The sequence below is a fragment of the Strix aluco genome, chromosome 1 (assembly GCF_031877795.1).
Source record: "Strix aluco isolate bStrAlu1 chromosome 1, bStrAlu1.hap1, whole genome shotgun sequence".
Lineage (NCBI taxonomy): Eukaryota > Metazoa > Chordata > Aves > Strigiformes > Strigidae > Strix > Strix aluco.
Window position 1 is genome coordinate 164,100,126 of NC_133931.1, and position 16,595 is coordinate 164,116,720.

General features: G+C 38.8%; 1 protein-coding gene across 20 annotated transcripts in view; it reads left to right on the forward strand.

Annotated features, from left to right (window-relative positions):
• Nucleotides 1-7,440, forward strand: part of GOLGA4 (golgin A4) — a 79,240-nt gene extending 71,800 nt beyond the window's left edge. For 19 of the 20 annotated variants that reach the window (XM_074843665.1, XM_074843636.1, XM_074843626.1 and 16 more), the window contains 3 exons: nt 2,122-2,208; nt 4,620-4,683; nt 6,717-7,440. In XM_074843665.1, coding sequence (XP_074699766.1) covers nt 2,122-2,208; nt 4,620-4,649 — 117 coding nt within the window. In that variant the 3' untranslated portion in view covers nt 4,650-4,683; nt 6,717-7,440. The remainder of the gene's footprint in view (nt 1-2,121; nt 2,209-4,619; nt 4,684-6,716) is intronic. The other variant, XM_074843674.1, reaches the window with a different exon arrangement.
• Nucleotides 7,441-16,595: the final 9,155 nt, after the last annotated feature.

Consider the following 16,595-nt stretch of genomic DNA (forward strand, 5'->3'; position numbering starts at 1 on the left):
TCAAACAAGATAATATTTTCTTCAGTTACGTGAACAGTTGCACTGTCCAGCTGTACTGCACTCTGAATCTGAAGTCTTGCAGAAATCCTAGATGCTCTACTTGTAAATTAATTACGCTCTTTGGAGTCTCTTCTGAGGCCAGAAAATCAGTTTAAGTTTTGTATGTCTGTAATAAATGTGTGTGCTGATACCAACTGGGTGCATGGAAGAATGTAATAGAAGACATATGATTTGGAGATAGTAAATTTATGCAGATCTTTTTCTGGCACCTCGACAGGTTCTTTTGCATTGCAGAAAAACAAGGGGTATAAAACAAAGGGGAAAACTTTGATTTTGAAGGTTCTGCCTTTGACCAGCAGCTCTTGAATTGTTGAGAGGACTGATTGGTATCATTGTAAAAATATTATTTTCAGAGATGATATATTTAAATATATCAACCTCAGAAAAAGAAATGGGAATGCAAAGTATCATCTCTTACAGCAGAACTAGCTATTATGTTTGGGAAGGCTCAGGGTCTTTCTATAGGTAGATATAGAGATGCACACACAGGAACATATGTGTGTGTACTCAGAGAGTTATTAGGGGTTTTTTGTAGTAGAACAGACTGTTAGAGTGGTAAGGTAAGGCTATATTAAACATACTATCCCAAGGTCTGCAGTCCTTGTAACTTTGTTTCATAACTATGCAGCTGTGAATAATGTAGAAGAATTCTGCTTCAAAATCTCCCTAGTGGCGATGATTTCAAGTCGTTGCTAGTGACAAATTACAAAATGGAGGTTTTCAGGAAAAGAAGGTTTTAGGTAGCCCCTGTTTAAGTTGGCACATAAGTATCTGTGCTTTCATGGAGTATTTGCAGTGTTTGTAGATTTTTCTTTAATATTTGCATCCTATAGAAAATTGTTAGGAGAGGAATTTCTTGATAGCTCTGTTACAGAGAGTTTGAATAAATTGTAAGCTCAATGCTTTCTAATATTTTAGTCCTAAATAATTGTGATGATGATTTTGGCAAAAAAAATTAGAAAAGCGTTATGTTAGTTTGTGGCACCTAGCACATTCCTTTGTGTATCTGGGAACTGCAGTAGAGGCACTTCTTAAATTATGGGAGCTATATGTTAAAATCAAGCTTTTGGAGCTGAAAGGCTTCAACAGGGCTTGGTTTGTTTTGCTTTCTTTTGATTTTTATCCCCTAGTTAAGTTATATACTGAAACAATTGTTGCAAATTAGGGCTTTACTTCTCACTTTTTGCTGCAGTCATTTTTGTCCTGCAGCTGCTTTGTTGCTACAGTCTCCCTCTTCATTCCACACGTGAGACTGGTAATAAACAGTAGACATTCACAACAGCAATCTTATCTCACCCGCATTCTTTAAGAGCAGCAGTTACTGCTTTTGTAGCAATCACCTTCTGTTTGAGCTGCACTGCAGCTCTTACTTTGACCTTTCTTGTAAAAGTCACCTGAACCTTGTTTTGTGCCTTTTGGAGTTTTTTCCTCCCACACATCTGTTTATAAAATGGAAATAATCATTGCCTATTTTGCACAAAGCTTTGACATTCTCATGTCTTCTGTCTGAGGATGTCTAAATGGTTTGCTATTTAAATATGAGGTTATTGTATACCTGCTAAAAATATTTACAGAACTGGAGTTCCACATTTGACATTTGGATCTGCTTTCTCAATGTTTCATTTCTTTACAAAATATTTGGATAATGTGAATATAGTTGAATCCATAAGGACTCTCTCACGTGCCATGGGCTTGAAATGTGCTTTTCAGAAAGGCCACATTAAGATCAAATGTGGTAGGAGCAGTATTTGTAACAGTACACTCTCTTAATAATGGACTTCAATGATTTGAGCATAGATACCATAGAGCTTACATCATATTATAGTAGCTGCAGTTTGTGACAACGTGAAATACAGATTCTTCATGGTTTTCTTATAACTCACGTAGCACGTCATGCATATATGGTATGAAACAAGTAGTTTTATCTTACCATTTCACAATGTTTTCCATTGATATTACTAAAAATAGCATCCAGTGTTCTTAAATGAAATGTATTTTAAAATGCATTTCAAAGCATTTAGTGCATATGAAATGAAATTTTTTTATTTTTTCTTTTTTTAGACAATGGCTAAGGTTATAACAACATTGCTGAAGTTCCCAGCAGATCAGACTCAGAAGATACTAGAACGAGAAGATGCTCGACCATTGGTAAGTTAAAGAAGTAAACCAAGTTTATGCAAGAGATTAGGTTGCAAGAATAAGGAATTAGAAACTTTCTTTTAAGTCTCCTTTTTCCCTGTGTCCCCATTAAAGAAAACTCCTTTTCTCCCTCCTTCCCTCTTCTTCAGTGGAATGTCAAATTCCAGCTGTAGGTTTGAGTTTGTAGCAAAAGTGAAGGGAAAAAAAAACCAAGCATATTTTCTTAACTAGTATTTCTTATCGTCAGTTAAGCCATATTTCTGATAGCTGTGGGTACAACAGAACAAAGCAAGTTCAGTCATCACTACTATTCTGTAGATGGGTTTTCTAATCAAAAAAGTGACAGAAGATTTGTGTTTCTTAAATTCAGAAGTTTCTGTGGAGTCATACCAGTTTTCATGAAAAATATGTTGAGATTTTTTTTCAGCCCTGGGACAAAATTTCTGGCTAAACCAAAAGCCATTTTGCTTGTAGAGTAGAAAAGTGATTAGCTCCACCACCTGAGACACGTGTGTTTGAAGTAGGATATGTACATTTTTATCTTGAGTGTCCTAACAAGATTGAGTTTTTTTGTTTGCTTGTTTCTTGGTTGGGTTTTTTTTTCCTAAGAGCCTGCTTTATTTTTGTACTGAAAAAACATCAAAATATGTCAGGATCACTCTGGGTCAGGACACATCAAAAATAAGAGTCTTCAACACTTCACTTTGGTTTTGTTTGGTTGTTTTTTTCCCAGTTTCAATACATTTCTTATTGTGTGACAGTTGCTTGGTATTTACCAGAAAGGTGAATTTGGGTTTGAGAAGCAGACCCAAAAAAGAAGAATATACGAACATAAACATTTCTTTGGTGTTATTGTTACTATTTTATGTCTAGTAGCTATTTTTTATTGAGATAAAAACTGCAGTAATAGTTTTCTCTACATTGTATCTGGAGTCAACACTGTGATCCCTCTCTTTGTGGGTCAGTTTAGTACAATATTCAGGAATTAAATTGAGAGGAATTGCATTCTGTTTCTCTTGCTGGCCTTGCATATATATTTATTTAGTACTTGCAGAAACAGAATAAAATAAAAATTTGAACATTTTTACATTTCAGTTGAAGTAGGTTTGTTAAAGTCCTGTTGATTCATTGAAACAACATCAAAAAATTTTTTTACCATTTCATCTTGAAGTAGGTTTGAGAGTCTTGCAATCTTAAATATTTAAAAAACTTTTAAAATTATAAATACTGATAATACTGCAGCTCCAGTGAGTATCATGCATCCCAAACATGAATTTCTCTTAATGCTCTCTTTCCCTGACCTTCAGGTAGAAAGATGGCACTTTTTTGTTGTTTTGTTTTGGCAAGCTAGAGTAATATTTAGGAAACATTTTGAGTTCTCTGTTGGCCAAAAGAGAGGTTAGAGAGATGAACCTTATTTTTCAGTCCCTTCAGCTTTTTGATGCTTGAAACTTGGTCTTCCTAAAACAGATATTCACATCTTCTGACACTAAATAGACTTGAATTCATCCATCAGGTTTTGGTCCTTGATCTTACATTTTGTCTAAAACATACAGTGAGGTTTTCTGCAGGCTCCAAGTGCTTTGGTTGTTAAGGATATTGTCATTCAAGGAGCTGCATGTCCTGATCAAAAACTTCTTGAGTTTCACATAGCAGTCCTTTCTTGGCTCAGATCTAGCCTATGAATTTTCTCCTTTCCTAATCCACAGAGATTAAATTAGACATTCAATGGAAACTCAAATATTAGGGCATATTATGGAGGATCTAGTAATTTTTTTTTCTTCACTTTCAAAGTTACTGTTTGTTTACTGAAGCACAAATTATTTTTTGGCATGAGTCTTTTGTAACTCTGTTTAGGACTAAAAAGTTAGAGGGGTCTTCATAAATTATTCTGTGAAGAAATATGCTTGTTTTTTTGTATTTTATTTATTGACGCTTACTAACATGGCAGTAGTGTTTCTCCACACTTAATATTGGAGTGATGCTGGTATTTGAAAATACCCAGTATTTAGATCTCATGAGCAATAAAGTTCTGAACTACAACATAAATGTGCATTTTTAACATAAAGCTTGGTTCTTTCTGTGTGTTAGTTTATGGCCAAAAACTATAACTAATTTTAATGTGTAAATTGTTAATTAACTGTACTACTGGAAGAGAATAAGTGTGTGTAGTATTAAGTATCTGAGAGTAATTATTTATCCTCTTAGTGAGCATATATTTAACAGGTTAAATTTTTAACAAATTCCTAGGTCAATAAACATATGCTAGATCAGTGTGTCTCCTTCACTAATCTAGCTTTTACTGCATAGTTACTGTGATCTAACTGCAGCAATCTCATCTGTAAGTAGTAGATGTCCACAGAGTTATCGACACTATTAACAAAGTAGTCCAATACTCTGTTTTCTTCCTGGCTTTGTAGTTTGCCTCACCTCGCCGTGGTATCTTCTGAATATCCTATCAGTCTGTGCTTAGTTAGCATGTGGGTGAGTGAAGCCTAATACATACTTGTTTATTTAAAGATGAAACCTGTAGTATGAGATTAATCATTCTTCTGCTTTTTTCTCTTGCCTGCTTTTGTTTGTTAGAAAAAAAACCAAATTTTTTGTTCTATATGTGTATGATAAACTTTGTTCTACTCTTAATCATGTTTTGTTTGACAAAGCCAAGTTTGAAAATGGTAAATATTGCTTCAAAACCAATCTTTTTGAGTTGTAAGCAAACTTGAAATGTTTGACCTACAGAAATCTCCGTTGTAGAAAGAAAATCAGATTTTAATTCAATACGTAATACTGAATTTTATTGCACTTGGCTTTGTTTTGTCTTCATTTTCTGGGCTCCTTTTTTGAATAGGCAAATGTCAGATTTATGGGAGACATACTGTACTGCTTGAAATAAATCATTACATCTTATAAATATGAGAATGGATTATTTTAAAAAAAGTTGATGAAAGAAATATCCTCTGTAGAGGAATTGGGATATGATTGCATTTAAACATCAGTACCTTTCTGAATTGGAGCTTTGGCTTGGTATCGAGAGAAAATGGAGCAGAAAGATTAGGGAGAACAACTTGGGGAGCTTTATGCTCTCAGTTTATTGTGCCTTTTTTTAGGTTTTATTAAGCTACTTTCATTATGAATCTGCAACACTAATTGCAGTGGTACAGAAAAGCAACAGCTGATTTAGGCCTAAAGATGCAAGTTGCATCAGACCAGACTAGCCAGGCTAAACACACACAAGCACTAGTGGTGCAGAGGGGAGCAGGATGCTGCCTGATAGGGTTATAATTTGAGTCATTAGTGCTGTATGAAATTTAATCAACTCTTCAGATGAAGTAAGCATACAGTCAGCCCAACTTTCCTTTTCCTCCTCTGCAACGGAAAAGCTTTGCACAGTTGCCAGGATGCAGTGTGTATGGGCTGAAACGCAGCGGCTGGCCAGCACCACCGCCAGAGCAGGATGGATTCGTTCAGGCTGTTCCCGTTGCCAGTTACCACAGTGCAGTTGACAGGCTATCTCCCTCTCTTGCAGTCATGCAGATGTAGCCCTCTACAAAATAATATCTGTTTCAAAGGAAAAATATCCATTCATCTTAGCAAACAGTCATGGTGTCTGCTTTATTTTGTGTTCTTTTAAACCTTTGAATACAATAGCGGATGGGCTTTATTGCACTTAAACGCAGTAGAGTTTGGACTGTTTGTCTCCTAGCCTTGATCCCTTCTTGACTGAATCAGCAACAGTTTTTTCTAGCCCTCTGTTGAAAATAATTGAATTGTTGTTAATGATAGGACGAAGCTATTTACAACACTGTTGCAGAAAGCATGTGTGAAACTGAAGTTCTTGCCATGCTGTCTGTAACGCTGGTGTAAAAAGTTCAGGCATTCTCAGCTGTATTCGAAGCGTATCACAGAAGGGCTTGATTTTGACCTTAATGCCAGCAATTGCCTGGTACACTTTCATAACTTAATATCTATGGAAGCTGTTCAGACCTCATTATTGGATTGTAGTTTCTTTCTTTATCTCAAGTATTTTTGTGACTCCTGTCAGTAGATAGTCAGCAAACAGGATAATATTCTTGCATGTATAAAACGAAATTAAGATGATGCTGACTTCATTGTAAAAGCAGTAAATATTTTCCTGGTAGAGGAGGCTTTTTGCTAGCCCCAAAATTTTATTTCATCACTTCGATTTTGATGATAGGCCTTGTGCAGAAAGGCCAACTTTTTTTTCATTGGATTAATGCAATGATGTGGTAGACTATTTCCGGTGAGACTCCTGACTGTTTTGCTACAGGTTATTTTGTTTTCATCATAGTTTCTCAACTGTTTTGCAGATACTGGAATGGATTTACTTGCTCAAAATCAGTTAATAATTTGACAATTTGATTTATCTGAAATCCTTCCATCTCCTATTCCTGTCAATAAACAACAGTGTCATTATTAAGAGCAACTTAGAAGCATTTAATATTAAAATAATAATGTAACATTTGCTCATTTTTTCTAACTTTTCATTCTTCTAGTCATGGCTACGACCATCTTGAAGAAATGGTGATGAGAATGTCTCGTGACATTGCTGCTTAGTTCACATCTCTGTCATTGTCCTTTGATAAGGGCCAAGAAGAAAAGCTGTTACTCAAGGTCACAAATGGAACAGCAAGAACCAAAACTCAGCGCCACCTTTGGACCAGGAACATAGTTAAAACTGCCTTGATGAGAAACGCTAATCAGGGGTTATCAAGTGATAAGTCTTTTTCCTCTTCTATTGAACACTGTCTTCTATTTTGTGTTAAAGGTTATTTTTTTAAAGGAGAGAAAAGACTTTATCCTAGGAAGGAATTGCCCACTACTGTATCTTTATACAGGCTTTACTGGGTGTTTTTTAAGAGTTGAAATAAATTGTTTGTTTCTTCTATTTATTTTTTTATTTTTGAATGAATTGTGCAATAAATTTCTGTATGGGTAGCGGTTGCGGTGATTTTCCTGATGAGCTAGGCACTCTTTCCCGATTTGATCCTGTGATTGTTTGCTAAAGGTCACTTCTATCTGCTTTTGCCTACAATAAATCCAAATTGCAGTACCTCATTTGTTTACTCCTAGCTTTTGTACTTATATTTTCTGGAGAAAAAGTACGTTACTGTAAATTGTAAATAGTTAATACATATCTGTATCATATGCTGATCTGTGACTGTTGACAGCACTAATCTGACAAGAGCTGAGGTGAAATAAAGTATATTTACTGTATAATTTTGGAACTTCTTTGGTATGATTTTCCTTCTGAAAGGAACAACCAGTTTTTGTTCTTGTTCCTGTTTGAGACATCCTTAGCTGAGACATTTAGAGGCTGAAATCCCTCTCATAAGGAGAGCTATTCAAGTACGTTGAACTGTAAGAAGTCAGCGGAGACTTCGGATTTTCAAGGGATCACAACCTGTGAAACAGACACAGTGAGCTGAAAAGCTGGCGTGAGAATATAGCAAGTAGAGAAGTTTGCTTTGTAAAATTTTTAAATTATGTGTTTTTGTTCTTTTAAGTAATGCCTGTCTGGTCATTTTGGTGTGTAAGTTGTGATCCTCTGAAGCAATATGCAAGTATGGATAAATTTAACTTGTTCTCCAACTGCTTTGATACTTACCATATCAGTAACTGTCGTCTGTACTGTGTATGCTAGTTTGCCAGGATGGTTCAAGGTGATCAGTCTTCCATGAATACAATTTTTAACAAGCGTTTATAGGGTCAGCAGTCCTCTAAATACCTCATCTCTGAACATAAGCAGGCCTTCTAAATACACTGCCTGCCTGAAAGATACTTCTGAGTACTGTTAGGAAGCCATGGTTAGTTGCTGATGCTGTCAGGCCTGGAACACGCATCCTGCTCCGGGGATGCTCAGTCTGTTCCTCTGGGTGCTCCTCTGTTAGCCAAGGGAAACAGCGGGTCCTCCTGACTGCAGAAACAGGTTTGGCTAGCGTGGTGTGGTCCAAACCGACAGACTTGATTTGTCCTGCTTCAGCTGTCGTGCCCAAGGGCACTACCCAAAATTTTGTATTTCTGTCTACCCAAATTTTGTATTTCTCATGCTGTGATCTAGATATTCTTAGTTTCATACGGCATTAGAGTTGTGATTACCTCAGCATTGTTGGCATTTCGAGACTCTGCATCCCCACTATTCGCCTCTGATTTTCTGTGTTCAACCTTTTCTTGCATAACTCCCCCATAGCCACCAGTGAGATCCAGTCATTCCTCACAACACTATCCCTTTTGTCAGCTTCTCATACTGTTGCCTGTCAAGTTCAGCCGTTTCTCTTGCCATGCCCTGTAGTTTTCCATGTCCTGTTCAGTTGGCTTACCTTCAGGCCAGGGCACAGATAGCAGCCTAATATTTGCACATGACTCCAAAAAATAAGTACAGGCCAGTGACGTGTAGGATGTTTGATACAGTTGGGGTTTGTTTTGGTTTTTGGTGGGGTTTTTTTGAAAATGTGCTGGGGTTCACTTTTTTCTCATCTGCAGGAAAAGAAATGAAGAAGCTGAATTTGTTTGCACAGTTTTGTATGCTAACGAAACTCGGAGAAGTGCAACAATTTGAGTGCTCCAAGGTCTGTTGTGGCTGCTAGCTGTCAACAAATACATCTGGTTTTAAATTACTGTTTACCATCTAAAGGGACATGGCTTGCCTTTGATAGTGAAGGACTCAGTTACATCTTTATTTCCTACTGCCTTGTCTGGCAAAAAATTTTTATGCTGCTTTATTATTTGTAGTTTTGGGGGAGTTTTTCTGAGCTTTTTCCTTTTATCAAACATCAAATTATCAGAGTTGGTTTTAAAAATCAATATTCTTTGTAATGGTTTCAGTTATCAGAGCTTCTCTTTGCTTCTGTTGCGTAGCAGGACAGCTTCCTCCAGTGTGTTTCCTGGCACGGCAGCAGCATGGACCAAACTTGACATGGGTTCGTTTGGCTCTGACAAATGCATGTTCCTCTCACAGCTGGCTGAGGATTTGTGGGATTTTGCTATCGCTATCATTACAGCAATCTAAAATGTAGATTTGAGTTTCAAGTTTCCATGTAAGGTATACATTGTCTTAGGCTTTGGGGAATGAAGTGCAGAGATCTGTTACTCTGACAGTGAGTATCACTGTGATCACTTACAGTTCTCTGGTCCTCACAAATAGGCTATTTTTCACGTTTTCTGGTTTTGTTCTTTTCCCTTTCCATGAAAGATACTAGTTATGGACTGTACTTTGTCAAGCATGACCTAAGTGCAGTGGAGCAAACTAAAATAATCTGTATAATATTCATACGCCATTGGATGGAGTAAATAGGGTGGGGTTTTTTTCCCTTAAGTGACCTAATTAAAGAACACCAAGGAGATTATAGAGTTATCCTTGATTCTTTTTTAAAAACTAAAATCAGATAACCACTCCCCAAATTCACACTTTGGAAAAGTTAAATGTTTGGGATTTTTTTCCCTTCTATATATAACTCATAAGCAATCACACGACTACTCCTTAACATAATGGCACAGTGTGTTAAGTACAAAAGTTTTGTCAGACTGAAGTTTTAACTGCTTTTAGATTTATTTTTTTTAAAGAGAATATGTAAATAAGGCATTGCTTTAGATAAAGGAAATGAGTTAGGGTGAAAGCATGAAAAAGAGCTTCACTTGAGTAGTGTTTTTTTGTTGGAGTGTCATAAAATGCTGCTAGTCGTGCCAATGTGACTATAGACTAACATACTCCAGGCCACAAATACTTCTGATTATAGAATAATCCTTGTTTAGACACACGTAGCTCAAAGCCAAAGACTGTATCAAAGTTTTGGCTGTCTTTTTAGCAAAGGTTAGAGGATCCCAAGCTTGTTCAGACTGGATTGGTAAAAGATGCTGCTGCAAGAGAACATACTTGGATTGTCTTATGTTGAACTGTCCCCAGTTTTACATGCAATATACATCGTATTTATAATTTTATGGACCCATGGACATGTATAGAAAAAAATGTGTAGATCTATTTATAAAGATGGGACTTAAAATGTTTATTGAGTGTCCTCTAGTGTCTGAAGGATTAAACATTGTTAATTTAGATGAAAAATACCAGGTTTTTTATTCCTGTATTCAGTGCCTAGGCTGATATTTATTGGCAATGTACAATTTCCAACTTTTTATAAAACATTATATATAAATCCATCTAACTTCCAGTTCTGCCATTTATAATCCCTCTTTCTGTGATCTATACTAAAATTTATTTTCTTTTCTACATAGTACGTGGTACCTCGTTCTCTGCTCTCAAATGAGGATTCCAGACTCTCTGAAAACTAGGATGAATATGGAGGAGATGGGTTTAATATTGTAATTCATACTTCTCACATACAATCTTATTGTCCGTCCACGTGTGCAATATTTTTTTCTTTATGGAGTTTGTTAAATTGAGAAAGTTATTTTTCATTTGCTTTTTCAAGAAAAGACAGCTCTTTCACAATGCCATTACTGATTCATTATGGAAATGAAGATGAGCAGAAAGTGGCCCCCTCTCCCCTATGTGTGTGGGATATCCAGATGCAGCTATATATGAATCCTCGTGGCTCTTCCTAGACCCTGGTCTTCAAAACCATTGCTAGCATGGGCTTTTCAAACTCTATTTCCTTGTGTATATTCATAATGTTGCAAATCAGAGATGCTAGAACAGAAGTAAGCAGTAAGTTGCATGTTATTCTACATTGCATTTTATGATCAAGGAGTTGCCACTTTCAATTTTCTCTTCTCTTTTACACTGATTCTAGTCTGCCTCTGTTAACATGGAGTTAGTTTCCCGTATGTATTAGAGTAATTTTAAAGGCACACTGACTCACAGTAAGCACATCTCTAGAGATTTCTTTCACCGTAGAACAGTGACAGCTATTATTTCCTACAGTTGCCACATAATACATGTGACGTTTCAGAGAAGCGGTAATTAAGCCCATGGTAATTACGTGTTACCTTACGGCTGTGCTAGCAGGTTGTGGTACAGTCGTGGATGATGATGGAGTGAAGTGTGGTGCAGACATCTGCTGTGACAGATGAGTCGCTCCTCTCGGTCAAAGCTTGTAGAGCAGCCCAGGTCACGCCATCACCTGGTGGCCATTGGGCAAGCAGAGGAGGTGGTTGTTTTCTGATGAGGCATGTTGCCATAACCAAAGCCATTTTGATTTGGCAGGTGGGTTTTCCAAACAGAGACCAGGGCCTGCGTGGCCCTGGGGGCTGACCAGGTTCAGGGTCTGGAGGGCACCCTGGGGCTGATGCCAAGCAGGTCAGCACGCCTGCGGCAGACGCTTGGCCTGCTGAGCTGTACCAGCCTCTCTGTGGCTGGATGACTTGAATCCTCAGCATTTCTGTAAGCATTTAACTTCACTGAAAGGAAAACGGATGAATAGCAGAGTGTCTGCTGTAATCTTTGCCACTGTTTATATTTTGGAAACTTCAATGGTCCAAGAAAGTATTTAGCCTTCTTATTTAGCTCTATCATTCCAACTTGCTGCAGTGCTGATGTCTGCAAGAGAAACAGCCATCGCATTTAGCAGCCTTATGCGTTGTCCAGTTTTGATGGAGTAAGGGAAGCACTTAAAATTATGTTTTCTTACTTGGATGAGACAGTAGTATATCTTTTGCAAATGAATCAAAATGATCAAACAAACAGTACGTACAAATTTAGAACAGGCGTCTCTGTGCAGCCAACATGACATACGCTCTGTGGTTCCTTAACTAAGCCGCTGCTTCTGCTGAGTCCTGCCAGTCTTTCTCACTGAAGCCACAAGCTCTGGAGAAGCAGCTGAAATGGAAAACCAAGAGAATGAGTAACTGAATGAGGAAGAGAGAAGTAGGTACAAAGTAAAGTTACTTGAGATGTAAGATTCATCGTGGCAGATAGATGAGAAATACTAACTACATTGCTGGTTTTGTGTAGAAGTTTTGAGTTTGCCGTGTCTCTGACCAACACTCCAGCTGCTCTCCTGCAGCCGATCAGCCATTGTGGAGGGGGGAGAAGTAATCGGTCATGAGCAGGCACAAGCTGGCTAAAAGTAGATCTCCCCACTTCCCATGAGATTTTGTGCCCCAGGACACGAGAATTGCTGGAATGGAATATCTTGTGTTAATGTAACTGGATATTCTGGTTCACTTACACATCTGTGTACCTTTATGGATACTACCAAATTATCATCTTCGCTGATGCAGCAAATTATTCTGGAAATGAACTGTGGGATTGAAAATAATAGACTTTCCTTTATCCCTTAACAAAACGGGCAGTACTTCCCTATGCCTAGAAGTGGAAAAGCCCCCTGGAGATAGTTTATAAGCTTGAAACAACTGAATTGCAAACTATACAAAAAGGAGACACAGATAACCTAATAGCTCTTTTGTGATGGCTGTCTAGGGTTTATAATATACAGAGTAGTATGCCTTAAAAGTAATGGAGATTATTTCCCCTCAGCCTAGGCTAGGACCAGAGCTAGGCTGCTGTTTTAGAATGATGATTTTGTAAGTGGCAAAAAAAAAGGGGGGGAGGAGGGATGAGATGAATGATTACGGTCTTCCTTTATGGTAATGAAAATAATAAGTAGGCTGAGCTATCTTCAGAGGGCGAATGTTTTGCTTTCACACACTGAATTCTAGCGTTGACTTCACTGAAAATTGTTTCCTCGTAGAAAGAAACTGCCCTCACCTTGAAGCCCTGCAGCCGCAGTGAGTGTTATCTGTGCGTTATTTAAAGCACAGCACGCTTCGGCCCCGAAATTCCAGTGCTGTTACTCACTGAATTAAAATCTGATCCAACCACAAATTCAGTACAGGAGGTGTCTACCTTAGTTGGGTGTGGAGGGCTTTTCCCCCTCAGCTTCTAGAGGTAGCGCATTCAGGACATGATGATTCTCAGGGTATTAAACTCTTTGAGATGAAGCACAGGTTCTGTGTGTTTTATGCATTTTCTGCCATGGTGGGAGCTCATTTCTAGCATGGACCAATCCAGGGTGAGCTGGAGAGATCCAGGTTGCCTGTACTTTTCTTTGAGACGAGGCTATCCCCATGCTACCTAAAAATACTATGGAAGTTGTGCTACTCTTACAGCTCTCTCCTTATTCAACCAGCGAATAAATACAAAACTGCCGTGCCAGTCCCTGGGAATTGGGCTGCACCTGTATCTATGGACCTGTCTGACCTACATCTGTAGGGGTTTTTTAATGGTTTTTTAATGTGACTTGCTCAATACAATAATAGAGGAAGAGGGGAGAATGCACTGGTGGCAACAGCCAGCATGAATAAGGTCTTAGAAGGAGACGTGTGGTTGCTCTGTAGTGTGCCGTGCCTGGGACTGGTGATGTTTAGGCTTTTAAGCATAGGCAGATATACTGCCTTAGTTACTTGTAGTGGTATGAAATCTTTTTTTCAAAAAAAGTGTAGTGATTAGAGACAGCCTTTCTGCTTGGAGAGCTAGACTTGACCTTGCACCTTCTGGATGGGCGTGTGTGGACACCTGATAAACCGGCAGGGCAAGACAGAAGTTTTGGCAGAGCCGGTGGCTTCCTCTGGGCAAGAGCAGTGCAGGCCAGAGAGCTGCTGGGCGAGAGCCAGCGTTGCGTTGTACAGGTGGTCCCTTCAGCTCCTCTTCTATGGGCTGGTTACACTCAATTATTCATCAAACGCTTTCCATGAAACACTTTATTTCATTTGTCTTCACCGACCTTTTCCAGGGCTTGTGCACCAGTGTCTTCTTGGAAATAAGATTTTAAGCAGGCAGAAGGTGAGGGTGACTTTCAGTGAGCTGCTAGACAGCATGGGTCTGCTGCTTGTTTTATATAGCGTGGGGAGACTGAGCCTAAGAGGCAAACGCATGAAGTCACCGGCTTATTTTTAGGTTGAGAATAAGAGTGTGTATTTCTGGGAGAGATGCTGACTATAGGGAAGCTGGAATTAATGTTTACTTTAGATAAACTCTTAATATTGACTAAAAATAGAAGTCAATTTATGTATTGTTATAGACATCCTTCGGCAGGATCCTGGTGGTTTTCAGAAAGCCCTTTGTGGCTGCAGTAATGGCATACTATAGTTAGGGAATCCAATCAACGCGGAGGACAAGAGGAGGTAAAAATAACTTCAGTTCATGCCCTTTTGACAAGGTGACAATTAAACTTTGCTTATATCTCATGTCACTGCTGCTGTCAACTAATTGTGAGTATAGTTTGTTTAATGTATCACAGTGGGATGCCTGGACTAGTTTATCATGTGCCAGGGAAGGCAAGGTGATCAAACATCTCACCTGCTTTCATGCTTGCTGTTGAGCAGCCCAACCGCGCTGGTCCCAGTTGTGTTGGTGGTGTTGCTGAGGACAGAAGCATGGCTTGCTTTCACCTGGGACATGCCAGGCTGTGAGCACTCACAAGGATGGCAGAGAAGCATCATGTACTCTTAATTTTTTCCAAAGGTTCTGCTTTTCTCTGAAATCTGGGATGAGGCTGAGTGAGCTTGGACTGTTTATTTCTTATGGAGCAGCCTCTACCCAAACCCCAGTCTCACAGCTTGGGCACAACAGTCGCTGTTTTTTTGGAAGACATCCCAGGCCTTTTCTAACATTTCTAAGTGCCACCTGGTCAGTCCTCATCAACTGAGCGAGAGGGCTAGGAGTGTGCAACTTTGTTTTAATAGAATGATGCTAGAAGTGACTCGGTAGAAATCAGCAGGTGAACCACGAAACTGTCACATCGACCTCCAAATTTGTCTTATTTTCTGGCTGGTCTATGGGATGACAGGGTTGTTACTGCCAAATTCCTCCCAGAACCTCTCTTATACCGGGGCCAGTCACTGAGGTGTGTGAATAATGTCGCTCATGAACAAGAGAGCCTGCTGTGTAATCACAACTGCCGTGCTTCTCTCTTCCCATTATTTGTAGTGAATATCACTGTGGGATTACGAATTCCTTGCCTTAATTCCACTGATTTAAATTGAATTCTACCTGCAAAATTTTGTCCTAGAGGGTTGGGGGGGGGGGTGAGGTTTTTTTTTTTTCTTCTTTGTTGTTTGTTATTTAAAATCAGTGGCATACTCACAGCATTCTTCTTGCCATCTGGGTGCTCAAATTCAGTGTTTTTCACATTATTAAGCTGGATAACTTCACCACTTCTGGCATATGCCAATAAGTCCTGTGGAGTCTCATAGTTTACTTTTCTGAACTACTCTGTATGTGCAGCACACACCAAATTAAGCCATAGCATAGTAGACAATTTAGGAATAACTGGGTCACAGAAGGGTCCTGTACGTCCCAAATTATTTGGTTAAGGGCTCAAGCTTTGAGTGCCCACGCACATAACTGCAAAAAGTGTCTTTTCTGTGTGGGGATCAAGTTTGGATCTCTCAAGGATGATAAATAGGTTATTGTTCACCTGAACTTTTCACACAAGGAGTGTATGATAGTTAACATGTGGAATAATAAACATTGAGTGGCCAGCTAATGGAAGGCAGATGTGTCAAGAATGCCAAGCAAAACGTTTGAAAGCTGCGGTGTAAACTGGACCTTTCGACAAGTGGCCAAAGCTCGTGCAACCTCCAGGGTCTCAGACTAACAGATTCAGAAACGGAGACTAAAAAGGAAAGACACCACTTCAATGTAGAAATCCGTGAGATTTAGTATCCTGTAGAAAAACGGTGGATCACAGGATCCACCCTGTGGCCAGTATGTTGTGACTTTTTCATATTTAGTACACATTTCCAACTTGTGGTTTTTGTTTTGATGTAGTGAAATGTGAGGAGACAAAATCCACTTGTATTGGGCTTAAAAAATTCTGAACAATCTAGCTTCATTAAAGCTTCTGGGAGGTCTTTCCTGGATTTCTGTGGGTTAGGTCCAGGCTGTTGAAAAGGACCTCTACCACTGGAGGTCCACCAAAAAAGTGGGAATCAAATGAAGGAGACGATCTACAGTCTTTATAATTATATACCTAATATCTTTGTCTTAAGCTGTGATTTTATAGAAAAATAAGACACATAAATTTAACGGCATGGAAGTTGATATAATCTCTAAGTCTAGTTAATTCCACTTAGATTTAAAACTATTTCTGAAAATAGGATAGGTTCTGGTTTATAGTACTGTATTTGTTTTGAAGGTTTCACCGTCAGCCAGTCCTTTGAGTTATGGCCCCAGCGCAGCTCGTAGGAAGGGTTAGCTGTCCATAAAGCAGCAGATCCATAAGCTGCTGCGATAGCACTGCTGAAATACAGACTGCAGCGAGGCTCGCCCCACCTTGGGGAGCGGTAGGCTCCAGCTGTGCTTAGCACTGGAAATCTGCAGGCTGAAATCAGTGGGATTTTTGCATGGGAGCTGATGCTTGCAGAATTTCATTTACAATTTATCCTTTTCACTGCAACATTGCAGCATGTTGGTTCTC